This window comes from Hyla sarda, chromosome 7 (assembly GCF_029499605.1).
Source record: "Hyla sarda isolate aHylSar1 chromosome 7, aHylSar1.hap1, whole genome shotgun sequence".
Taxonomy (NCBI): Eukaryota; Metazoa; Chordata; class Amphibia; order Anura; family Hylidae; genus Hyla; species Hyla sarda.
The window spans coordinates 165,204,267-165,216,657 of NC_079195.1; the positions used below are offsets into that span (position 1 = coordinate 165,204,267).

Sequence of the window (12,391 nt, forward strand, 5' to 3'; positions counted from 1 at the left end):
GAAAAACAAAACAAAAACAACATAAAGGCTGAGGAATAACCTTTAACTCCTCATTGCTTTCTTGCAACTTAGCTGAGTAATATGCAGCATAAACATGGATGTTCTGCAACAAAGTTCTTCAAACCAGGTATCCTGTTTTCTCAGGCAGTGGATCATTCAAGACAAAAAAAGAATCTAAACATCTTCCTTTTCATAGTTGTAATTTAAAACAGGAGCAAAATGTTGGTCTATGCTGTAATAATTATTTTTGGTGATGAAAAGCCAGAGTATAGGAATGAGGGGGGGGGGGGGGGGGTGTAGAGCGCTTTTCTGTTGGGCTAATGTTGTAGACCCTCTTTCCCGCACGCTACTGTCCTTTGAGAACTTGGTCTCTCGCACTCGTCTTCCCTCCTCTGAACGACTCCATTATCTACAGCTTCTGCACTTTATGTTGTCTGCCCTGGGTACTAATGTGGTCTCCATACCTACGGCCTTTGAGCGGTTATGCAGTTCTGGACCGCAGATGAAGGGGCTTCTCTTGGACATCTATTCTATTATTAACCCTCCACTAAATGGGAGTCCCCCATCACATCGCTACATGAGTCGTTGGGAGGAGGCCTTGAACACCACCATCACACTTCCCCAATGGCAGATCATATGGCAACGGGCCTCTAAAGCCTCCATTTGCACAGCCTACAAAGAAACACAATTTAAAATGCTAATTGCTGGTATCATACCCCCAAGATGCTTAATAAACTGAACCCAAATATTCCCCTCTCAGTGTTGGCGCTGTGGAGTAGGGCTGGGCACAGTTTTCCATATATTTTGGTCCTGCCCTGGGATTGTTCCCTATTGGGAAGTGGTGAGGTCGTTGGTCACTGAAGTACTGGGTGTCGCAGTCCTCTTGGACCCACTAGTATACTTCATCTGCATCTCTCTAGAAGGGCTCTGTCCAAAAGACCTTTCAAACTTTTTATGCACATTGTTTTGGTAGCCAAAACTCTTATTGCTGAACACTGGAAGCAGGCCCTTCCTCCCTCTGAAATAGATCTTGTAACAAGAATTCGGGAGATACGTTACCTAGAATCCCTCACAGCTTCCCTTAATAACTCCATGCCTCTCTTCCTCTCTTTTTGGGAACCCTGGGATCGGTTTTCAGATAGACAATCCCCTTAATCCTTCTACTTTTTTTCTGATACTATCCCTCTACTGTCCCCTGCCCTTCCTACTCCCCCCCTCCCCTTCCTTCCTTTCCCTTGACTTCCAGCTATTCTTTCTTCTTCCCCTCCCCCCTCCTCCTTTTGTCATCCTTGTACTGTTTTGTTTTTGTCATTGTTAGTCCTCTCTATGTCATGTTTTGCTCTTTTTTGTCCTGGATGTCTTGTATGTGGGCCTTCAGTGGTCCTTTTTGGTACCTTGGTTATGTTGAGAGAGCTGACTGATCACTGCATACCATTTGTGTGGTATTTTTGGAACAATTGCTCGGGCATTTTACTTTGCCCCAAGTCACCTCTTGTAACTGTTTGTATTCACCATTGACATTTGTTTTACATCTGCATATGTTGTCTATGGCATTATTTCTGTATGTTAAAACTTTAATAAAAATTTACAGTAATAAATAAAAAATAAAAAAGAAGGAAAGCCTGAGTATATTGAAGTACTAAGAAAGAACTGGTCACCAAATAAATTTTTCTAAAGTAACTCAGGCTATGTTCCCTAACTACTCCTAAAACTCCTCCCACCCTTAAAAAAATGTCAGAGCTTTAAAAAGCTCTGTATCATACTTTTATTCTTGCTCACATAGTGCAATCTCCCAGCAGGAGAAAGTGGACATTTCCTAGCAGGCATGATATCACTGAAGCCTGCTAGGGGACCACTTCCGCCCTCACATGGTTGCAGTGCTGTGATGAATAGAAGACCTCAAGCTCTGTGCATCTTTCAGTGAGGCTCAATGCAGCTTTCAGTGAGGCTCTTTGCAGATTTCAATGAGGCTCTGTGCAGCTGTCAATCAAGCTCAGTGAAGAAACACTTCCTGAGTTTGGTCTCCTGCCAGGCCGGGAGGTGACCAAACTCAAAGTATTAATTGTGGTAGGGAACAGAACAGAGCCACCTAGTGGCCATTTTTTAATTACAATTTAAGCATATTTATGTTGTTAATTTTAAAAGCAAGTGAATGGGAAAGTGTCTGCTAATTAAACAAGGAATACTATATTAGAAGTTTTATTCGGTGACAGGTACTCCTTAAGTTAGAATTATACAGTTATCTCTTTATGGGGATTAAATGAAATAACTATAATGTTCACATACCGAAGATGAGCAACCAACTCTTTTTCTTCCATCAAAAAATCCAAAAGTACTTTGCTTGCATAGCTATATGCCTTCTCAATCTGTTCAACATAGGCCCGTTCCTTAAGTGTGTAAATGATTTCCTTGGCATCAGGACAAGTGACATCACGACCACACTCCCTGACTACATTTAGGTATTTACCTGGTAAAGAACAAAAAGAGCAATCCTTTTTACACAAACTTCTGTCATTTGTTATCTGCAAAAGTTTTTAGAAACAACAGGATATAAGAAGTTGAAAATGTTACCTGTACTAAGGATTTTGTCTGCAACCTTTTGAAGGAATGATGGAATCTGCTGTTGCACAATGGTGTACCGTTGATCCCAGTACTTATCATTATAATCCTCTTGTATTTTCTCTTTTTGTAACTCGTGTTCCTCTACCATGAATTCACTGTGTAAGCAAAAAGGAGATTTTTTGACACTTACCGTAAAATCTCTCTTTCTCGAAGGATCCATTGGGGGACACAGATCGTGGGTGTATCTTGCTGTCTCTAGGAGGTGTGACACTATGGTAACAAAAAAAGTCAGCTCCTCCCAGCAGGATATACCCGACTTCAGGCTCTGAGCTATTCGGTTTAAGTTCCAGAGCAATAGGAGGAGACCAATAGGGCAAAGAAAAACCCCAAACTCTCCGAGAACCAGAAGAAAAAACACAACTGAATACACCCTCGGACAGAGAACCAAATTAAAAAACCCAAAAAGGGCGGGAGCTGTGTCCCCCAATGGATCCTTCGAGAAAGAGATTTTACGGTAAGTGTCAAAAAATCTCCTTTTCTCTATTGGCTCCATTGGGGGACACAGACCGTGGGACGTACCAAAGCCGTCCCTTGGGTGGGCAGATAAGTAGTCAGGCAGACGGCCGATCCACTGACGCCTGCAACACAACTACCCAGACTACCATCAGCCGATGCGAACGTATGAACTCTGAAAAACCTTGAGAGAGTGTGCAAAGAAGACTAGGTAGCTGCCCTGCAAATCTGCGAGGCTGAAGCTCTATTCTGGAGAGCCCAGGAAGCCCAACAGAACGTGTGGAATGAGCCACAACCCTGAAAGGAGGAATCTTCCCCTTACAGCGATAGGCTTCCGCAATGGCGGATCGAATCCACCGAGAAATGGTGGCCTTGGAAGCAGGTTGTCCCTTGCGACGACCTTCCGTAAGGACGACAAAGGAATCACACTGACGAAACAAAGAAGTGATGGAGAGATAAGACCGAACAGCCCAAAACTACAACCAGCTTGTGTTGTGTAGTAAACGCTCCTTAGGATGAGAAGGAGCCAGACAAAAGGACGGGAGGACAAAGTCCTCATTGAGATGAAAGACCGAGACCACCTTAGACAAAAAGGAAGGAACTGGCCGGAAAACGACCTGTCCTGGTGGATCACCAGAGATGGAGAACGGCAGGAAAGACTGCCAGTTCAGACACCCTCCCGATGGAGGTGATAGCAACAAGAAACGCCACTTTCCAAGAAAGGAGTTCGGAGAGACACCTCTCTAAGGGGCTCAAAAGGTTCACCCTGGAGGGCACTCAGAACCAAGTTCAAGTCCCAAGGGGGAGAAGGTGACAGATAAGGAGGAGCAGCGTGCGCCACTCCTTGCATGAAGGTCTGGACATGAGAAATAGAAACCAGGGGCCGCAACCTGACCTTTAAGGGAACTGAGAGACAACCCCAGTTCCAACCCCTACTGCAAAAAAAGGAGAGAAGACGGGGAACCGAGAAGGTCACCGGGGAGAAGTCCTGAGCTTCACACCAACGAAAATAAAAACCACCAAGTACGGTGGTAAATTTGTGCGGAGGAGGGCTTACGAGCCTAGAACATGGTGTGAATGACTTGGGAAGAGAACCCGCAGGCTCTCAAAACCACGGTCTCAAGCGCCACGCCAACCAATGCAGCGACTGTAAATTGGGGTGGCAAGAGGACCCCGAGAGGGTAGGACCAGGCGGAGCGGAAGGCGCAGAGAAGCATCATCCAGGAGCCTGACTACCTCGGCGTACCACGACCTTCAGGGCCAATCTGGAGTTACCAGAAAAGCAAGGACGTCCTCTGCCTTGAGCTTCCTCAGCACCCTAGGAAGCAGCGGGAGAGGAGGGAACAGATAAGGTAGGGCGAACCCCGCCCAAGGAATCACTAGGGCGTCCACGTCCAGAGCCTGTGGGTCCCGGAATTTGGACACAAACGGAAGGATCTTTCGATTGTGCCGGAACGCGAAGAGGTCCACGTCCGGAAGGCCCCAGAGCTGCGCGAAGACCTCTGGATGAAGAGACCACTTGCCGGGGTCGGGTGAGGACCGACTGAGGAAGTCCGCTTCCCAGTTGAACACTCCCGGAATGTGTGTCGATTATGTACGCCACGGCCGTGGCGTTGTCCGACTGAATGCGGACAGGACGAGACTGAAGACGGGACTCCCAATGAAGAAGACAAAGAAGAATCGTCCGTAATTCCAATAGGTTTATCGGAAAAAGGGGTCTCCAGGGGAGACCAGAGTCCCTGGACCGTCCAATCCCTGAACACGCCGCCCCAGCCCAACAGGCTGGCAACCGTTGTAACAACCTGCCAGAGAAGGGGAAGAAAGGACCGCCCTAGGAGAAGAAGGGGCCACCAGAGCAGAGACTGACGGACCCTGCGAGGGAGAACAATCTGACGAGGGACAGAGGAGACCTGTTTCATCGAGAGAGAATCGCAAGTTGAAGGGGGCGGTAATGAAACTGGGCAAAGGGTACGGCCTCCATAGTTGCCACCACCCGACCCAGGACGTCCATATTGTGCAGATGGAGACTGACACCTGGGTCTGAAGGGAGCGTACCCCCGACCAGAGCGCCAGATGTTTGTCCGGCGGAAGACAAATGCGGGCAGAGGCCGTCGAATCGAAGTCCCATGAAGGTTAGAGACTGGGTAGGACAGAAGACTGACTTGTCCCAGTTGACCATCCACCCGAAGCGAGTCAGAGAGTGACGTCCAGATTCTGGGCTCTGGTCGGAGCCTTGATGAGATGGTCGTCCAGATAGAATATCACAGAGATTCCCCTCAACCAAACAGGCCCAACACTGGCGCAAGGATCTTTGTAAGGACCCGAGGAGCCGTGGCCAAACCAAAGGGGAGGGCCACAAATTGAAAGTGCCCCTCCGGAACCGCAAGCGGAGATAAAGATGATGGCCCAGAAATATTGACACATCGGTGATGTACACCGATGAAGGTAACTCCCCTTGTTCCAGGGACGCCACCACCGAACGGAGAGATTCCATTCTGAAGTGGTGGATGAGAAGGTGATGGTTGGATTGGTCGCACAGAACCGTCCATCTTGGGGACCACAAAAAAATCTGAATAGAACCCCGAAAACGTTCCCCTGGAGGAACGGGGACGATAACCCCCTGGAGAAGCAGAGACTGGAGAGCTGCTCGAAATTGCTTCGCCAGAGGGGGAGACCGGGGGGCCCGGGATCGAAAAACGCGATCCCTCGTAAGGGAGGCAAATTCGATCCAGTAACCGTTTGACACCACATCCCTGACCCCAGAGTCCTGAATGTGTGAAGTCCAGATTTCTCGGAAAACAAGAGACGACCTCCCACCCGAAAGAAAACGTGGGTGGGGGCCTCACTTCAGCAGAAGTGGGCTTGCGGTTGCACGATTTGGGCGCAAAACAGCCGGACCGGTTGGAGTCCGACTTCCAAGCCGGATGTGCCCGGCACGAGGGAGCCTTCTTGTCCCGCGAGGGCACCTGCCCGGACCCTTAGCTGGAACCAGAGGTCCGAAATGACCGAAAGGAAAAAGGACTTCCATTGGGAAGAAGGGCGAGCCTTATTATGAGGTAAGAAGGAACTCTTACCTCTCGTTGCCACGGAGATAATCTCATCGAGGCGGTCGGCAAAAAGACGGCCACCCGTAAAGGGAAGCTCAGTGAGAGACCTTTTGGAAGCGGCATCCGCATTCCAAGCTTTAAGCCACATAAAGCGGCGGAGAGCCGCTAGGTGACCCACAGCAAAGGCAGAACAACGGGCTGACTACGTGGAAGCTGCGCACAGAATGTACCCAGCTTTAGAGCATTGGAGAGCCAGAGCAGATTGATCCTCTGGGGGGGGGGGGGGGGGGAGCCCGCTAAGATATCCTGATGGAGCTTTTGGCACCACTCCGACAGGGCCTTGGACACCCATGTCGAGGCGAAGATGGGAAGAAGAGAAGAGCCAGCTGCTTCAGAAGCAAACCTCGCTAAGGATTCTACCTTCTTGTCCATGGGATCCTTGAAGGCAGCGGCAAATGCCAGAGGCAGTGTAGTCGCCTTAGAGATCCGGGAGATTGGTGGATCCACTGAGGGAGGGGAAACCATCTTAGCGACAAGGTCCTTGACAAATGGATAACGTTCTTGGATTGTCTTGATTCCCGGGAACCTCTTGTCTGGATGTTTCCATGCAGATTCCAGAATGACGTCAAAGTCAGCGTGAGAGCTGAACCTTTGAGGTGCTGGCTTAGCACGATGAAAGGATACTTCTGGATAGACATCCGAAGATCTTCTAGGTAAAGGGTGTCTCTTATGGCTGTCACCAATGAGTTCACCGTTGCAATTGAGTCCGAGCGGTCCTCTGAGTCAGATGCCGGCTCGGAAGCCTCGTCCACCAGGGGAAGTGAATGAGTAGAGGCAGTCGTGGAGGGGGGCGACCCTGACCGGGTACGCAGCTCTGGCGTGGCAGAGCGGCGAATCCGAGAACGTCCTCAGGAGGAGCGACATTCGTGCCCAGATGACAGGGGGGCAGGACCCACAAGGGGAACGCTCACGTCTATCTGAAAACTCAATTGAAGAGTCAGATGAGGCACCCCTAGTACGCTTGTAAGAGCGTGAAGCATGAACGAGGAGCGGCCCTCTCAGAGGTCCCGCGCAGGAAAGATCCCTTGAGTGGAACGGCTGAACCCACCGGGACCGAAAGGGCATCAGGGGGTATCAGGGGGTCTGGTGGAGCAGGCAGGGCAAGTGGGCTCAGCAGAGCCAGACATCTTGGTATTACAGTGCTTACAAAAATAATAAGTCACTGATGTTCCAGGTTTCTGACTAGAGGGAGGAACAGCTCTGGGAGTAGACATAATGGTGGAAAAAGAGATAGAGAGAGGGACTAGCCTTCTCACCCTGGTCTGTGTCCCCTGTCAGCTGCAGTGAGAACTCACTCCGTGCAGCTAAGGAGACTAAAAAAGACCAGCCAATAGAAAGGGAGGGGCGTGCCCGAAGTAAGGCACCCAGTAACAGGCCCCAATATTGTGAAAATCACGCCCACGGCGCTGATAGGGGGTTGCTTCGCGCCCCTGGAAGCTCCCAGCCCTGTGGGCGGAGCTAAGACCGGCCGAGAAGGACTGTAATGGCACCCGCTCCTTGTCCCGAGCGCCATGTCCAGTCCGCATAGTGCTCGGGGGAATAGAGAGGGTGGCCTAAAGTAAAAGTAAGCTGGCGCAGAAGCGCCCGGCTCGAAGTGGCGCCGCGGCTTACAGCAGCATATAAGGCGCTGAAGTAGTTCCACCAAGCACACACACACACACACACACACACACACAGTAAAATAAAGTGCCTCCAGAAGTAAAGTGCCCTGTAATATATGCCCTCTTAGGTGCCACTGCTCCCCCAATAAAAAGATGCAGCCCCTGTAAAATGCAGCCCCATAAAACTGAAGGTGGGACAAAAACAGGGGGTCTGCAGAGGTTGCGAGTCCATACCTATGGAGAAAAAGGGGGGGGGGGGAAAGTACTTACCTCAGTCAGAAGAACTTACCTAATGGAGTCTTCAGTGAAGTCTTCAGCCAGCTTATGGTCCCTGCATCACGCCTAGCTGCTATGCGCGAGCGAGACGAGCAGAGACAAAGGGGGACACGGACCCATGAGGTACCACCCAGGCGCTGACCGTTGGCTAGGGGGGGGGTGTTAACAGCGCATATACGCAATGTCTGTGCCCCCTCACTGGCAATGGTGAAACAGTGGACCGCAGTTCCTGAGTCCCCACCTGAAAACTGAAAAGAAAGGGAATAAAAAACTAACACCTCCCTATACTATGAAAATAAAAAACAGAAGACCTGGACTGGAGAATCCAGCCCATGTCCACCTCCTTCAGACACTAAGCTTAAACTGAATAGCTCAGAGCCTGAAGGCGGGTATATCCTGCAGGGAGGAGCTGACTTTTTTTGTTACCATAGTGTCACACCTCCTAGAGTCAGCAAGATACACCTACGGTCTGTGTCCCCCAAAAGAGCCAATAGAGAAATTAACATTTTTACATGTTAGCCTTGAAAACCATATGCATTGTAGCAATAAAATAAACAACAAAAACAACCAAGATACTAGCAACACACAGATTTCACTCCAGCTAGATAGTAATCCAACAAAAGGTACTGCAGTGGTTGAATAAAACCATAGATCAAACTGTCATTTTTTACATACATAAAAAAAATATAAAATACAGACATTTATGCATTTTAAATGGCCAAAGTATTTTTCTAATCTTAACATGGCTAGGATCAAGAATGCTAAGGCTATTTGAAACACAAAAAGCCCCTGTATCTCTGCTCTGGTTTCTCATGGACTGCGAGGAAAATAAAAGTTTGAACTTAGTATACGAGATCTAATGGAGCTCACGAAGAACAGGAGCTGGATGGCGCATGGAAGGTAACCGTAACACGAAGGAAATAGTAAAAGTGTTTATTAAAACACAGGACAACACGTTTTGAAAGGTGAAATCCTTTATCAGGTCAAGAAGAAGCGCCCATTTTTCTTGTATGTTAGTGAATCTCATATACTATCTATCTTCTAGCATGTGCAAGCTCCATTCCAGGATAACTGATGAGAATGCAGGCTGCTGCTGGCATAGGTGAGCATACCTGTATTTTACCTTATAAAACTAAGAACCAGCACCAGATAGAGCCTTTATTTTCTCTTTGTGTCTCTACATGTTCTAAGAATAAAAGATTGGCGTTTAGTTTATTAAAATGCTGGTCTACAGTATATTGTACCAAAGGTGTACGTACCCTTTCATTTAATCCAACAGAACACAATTTATTATGCTAGATAAGTAATGTACCTTTACCAGAAGTAAAGGCTATAGGGGAGCTTCTGACTCCCATGTCTTGTCTGTCCTTATCCACATCCCTGAGCAATATGTTGTTGGAAAGAGTGCTGTATTTCTGACATGGACAGTAGTGAATGTGTACATAATTCCTAGCACTATTTATAAGCTACCATTATGATGCTATACAAACATTCTAATAGGCACACAAATGATTTGTAAAATGAGAAAACATTTCTTTAACTAGACTTTTGATTAAATTTGTACCTGTATGGATCATTGATGATTCCCCTGTATATCCACTTCTCCAGGATCTCAAAGTATGGGGCACTGGCAGCCTTTGTCAAATAAAGACATAGCTCCTGTGCCTGGGTATCTCCTGTGTAACCAAATGTTCTATCGTGCAAAAGACTAAGTGTGGCTCCACCCAGACACTCCCCTTTATCCAAAGAAATGGCTGGAAAAAAAGCAAATAAAAATAAAACTATAGGACAGCTTTTAAACTAGACCTGTGCTATTAAACCAACGCAAAATACATCAACAATTTAAATACTTTTTTTTTTTAAGATTAAAGGGGTATTCCAGTACCCTAAAAAAGTAGAATGTTGTACTTACTGTAAATTCTCTTTCTCTGAGCTTCTATTGGGGGACACAGGACCATGGGTATATGCTGCTTGCCCCTAGGAGGCTGACACTAGGCAAAAAAACAAAAGAAGGCTGGCTCCTCCCGGCAGGATATACCCGCCCCCTGTTCTGAGCAACTCCGTTTTAGTCCCAAAGCAGAAGGAGAGCCAACCCAGAAAAAAACAGTCCGAACACAACACCCAGAAAAAAGGGAAACCGACCAAAAAGGGAGAACGCCCCCGCCCCGGAAGGGCGGAAACCGGCTGTCCGCAACAAAAACAATGGGCAGGAGCTGTGTTCCGACAATTTACGGTAAGTCCAAAATTCTACTTCTCAAGCGCTTCATTGGGGGACACAGGACCATGGGACGTCCTAAAGCAGTCCCTGGGGAGGGCATGCCAACCCTGGCAGAAAAAAAGGCTCAGGCGGACCCCTGAACCGCCGCCTGCAAAACCTAGCAGGAGTTTTAACAGTCTTCTCATAGCCAGAGTCTGACAAGAAGCATAAAGAAGAAGAGTTATCTGATGTTCATCAAGATCAACAGGACCCTATTCCCAGGCCCTATGCAGGATGGCCTCTTTTTGTTAGAAGATGGACCCGGGACAGGACATCACATGGCCTATTTCAATCTATGGAACACTGTCCTGCCACCTGGTGTATGATCTAAATCCAGTCAGGGGTGCCCAAGTAATATGTTAAAAGCACACACCAATCTGTTGCCAACTAGGGATTCAGGAAGACCCTCAATTTCACATTATTGCAACCAACAGGTTATCGACATGGAGAGAATAGTCCAGCAAGATCAGGGCATGGAGAAAAAAAACACAACTTTGGCATTCAGGGAGGTGTGAGCTGTGTCCAGAGGCAAGAGATTCTACGACCGTGAAGATACTGGCATTAACGGCAGCGACATCTTGTGAGTAACATGACTATGAAGGCAATGAGGGCATCCAGGTAGGGTTTGGTCGGCAAGATATGCATCATAGCATCAATCTCTGCCAACCACTGTGGCTGAGCCATAGGCTAATGTAAGTCCTGCATGTTGAGAAAGTTGGCCAGCTGCATATCATCCCCACAAGGAAAGGGAATAAGTAGCTGGAAGGGCTGGCGGAGCTCTGGCAGAGGAGTCACGTGGCAGGTGCGTGCTGCAGAGGAGAACCGCACCATGTTGGATAAGGAGGCCTGTGGGGAATTAGCAGGAGAAGCGCTGACAAAGCGAGCATGTGACATTGCAAGGGTCCAGGGAGGCTTAAGCTCAGTCTTACGGGTACTGTGCATCCTGTGGAGAGCGGCAGATGGGTGAAAGTCCAGGTAACTGCGAGTGGGTCCCGGAGCTCTGATAAGATGTGACTTCAAATGGCCATGTACAAGCCATGTCCCCAGGAGGTAGTATTTCTTATATAAACATAATTTTTTTTAGATTATGTATTAACAGGTATACATTACAGAATGTCAAAACTTTTCATGCCCTGTCACATATCAAAAGTTTTCTTAAATGACAGTGGCCATTTAACCCCTTTACTGCCTGGTGTAAGGTTTCCTAAGAGACAGATGTAATGCAAAAAAAAAAAAAAAGACATATGCATGCAAGGACCCTTTATTTATTATAGGTAATCAAAAATACAGTTTTAAAATATACACAGAAAAGTGACACTTACCAAGTGATGCCAATACCTCCATCGCCCTGAGAGTGGGCTGAATATAGAACCACAACTTTTGCAGGGAAAGTAGCCCCTGTCTCTGTAGGTGTTCCAGCTGTGTAACAAGGATCATGTATTCTTTCACCAGAGTCCTCATCGCAGCACTTAAAGCATGGTTTACTTGTCCATACTCAAATGAAGATTTCTCCTCAATGAACCTGTAATAGATAGTGAAGAATAATTAGCAGTACATTGATAATGAACGACAAAAAAAAAAAAAAAAAATACAGATTCAAAAGGCCTAGGGGAAACCTCGGCAGCATCAGAAGATTAGTCTCGAAGAAGAACATACATCTGGATTCAGCACTCCTAGCTAAAACTTATGTTATGGACAGAGACAAGAAGTAAAACTATAAACAATTCAAGCTAGTTATACATTTTGAGGGTGCAGTCCAAGATGAAAATTTTCCTGCCGCCTGAGCAATCAGTGGATGTATCCTTTAAGTCAATGCACTTTCAAACATCAGGCACAAGTAGTGTATAGGGGGAAAAAGTCCAAAATTTTTGCACAATTGGAGGCTTGCTCAAAAATGTGTGACTTTTCTATGCCTAAAAAGCTTTATGAATGTCCGCCAATGAGTGCAATCACGGCCATATATTAGATAAGAGGAAAAAAGTGCAGCTTTATATGCCTATTTACTGCAGTTATCTCATGTTTCATTTCATATTGTGTGAACCCAGCCATAGGCTTTTGTGTACATACTATTGTTA

At 47.2% G+C, this 12,391-nt stretch overlaps 1 protein-coding gene across 2 annotated transcripts in view; it reads right to left on the minus strand.

The window, feature by feature from the left end:
- TUBGCP2 (tubulin gamma complex associated protein 2) overlaps nucleotides 1-12,391 on the minus strand; it is a 104,441-nt gene that overhangs the window by 60,778 nt on the left and 31,272 nt on the right. For both annotated transcript variants that reach the window (XM_056531204.1, XM_056531206.1), the window contains exons 7-10: nucleotides 11,639-11,838; nucleotides 9,624-9,813; nucleotides 2,572-2,717; nucleotides 2,287-2,467 (exon numbers count right to left, since the gene is read on the minus strand). In XM_056531204.1, coding sequence (XP_056387179.1) covers nucleotides 2,287-2,467; nucleotides 2,572-2,717; nucleotides 9,624-9,813; nucleotides 11,639-11,838 — 717 coding nt within the window. The remainder of the gene's footprint in view (nucleotides 1-2,286; nucleotides 2,468-2,571; nucleotides 2,718-9,623; nucleotides 9,814-11,638; nucleotides 11,839-12,391) is intronic.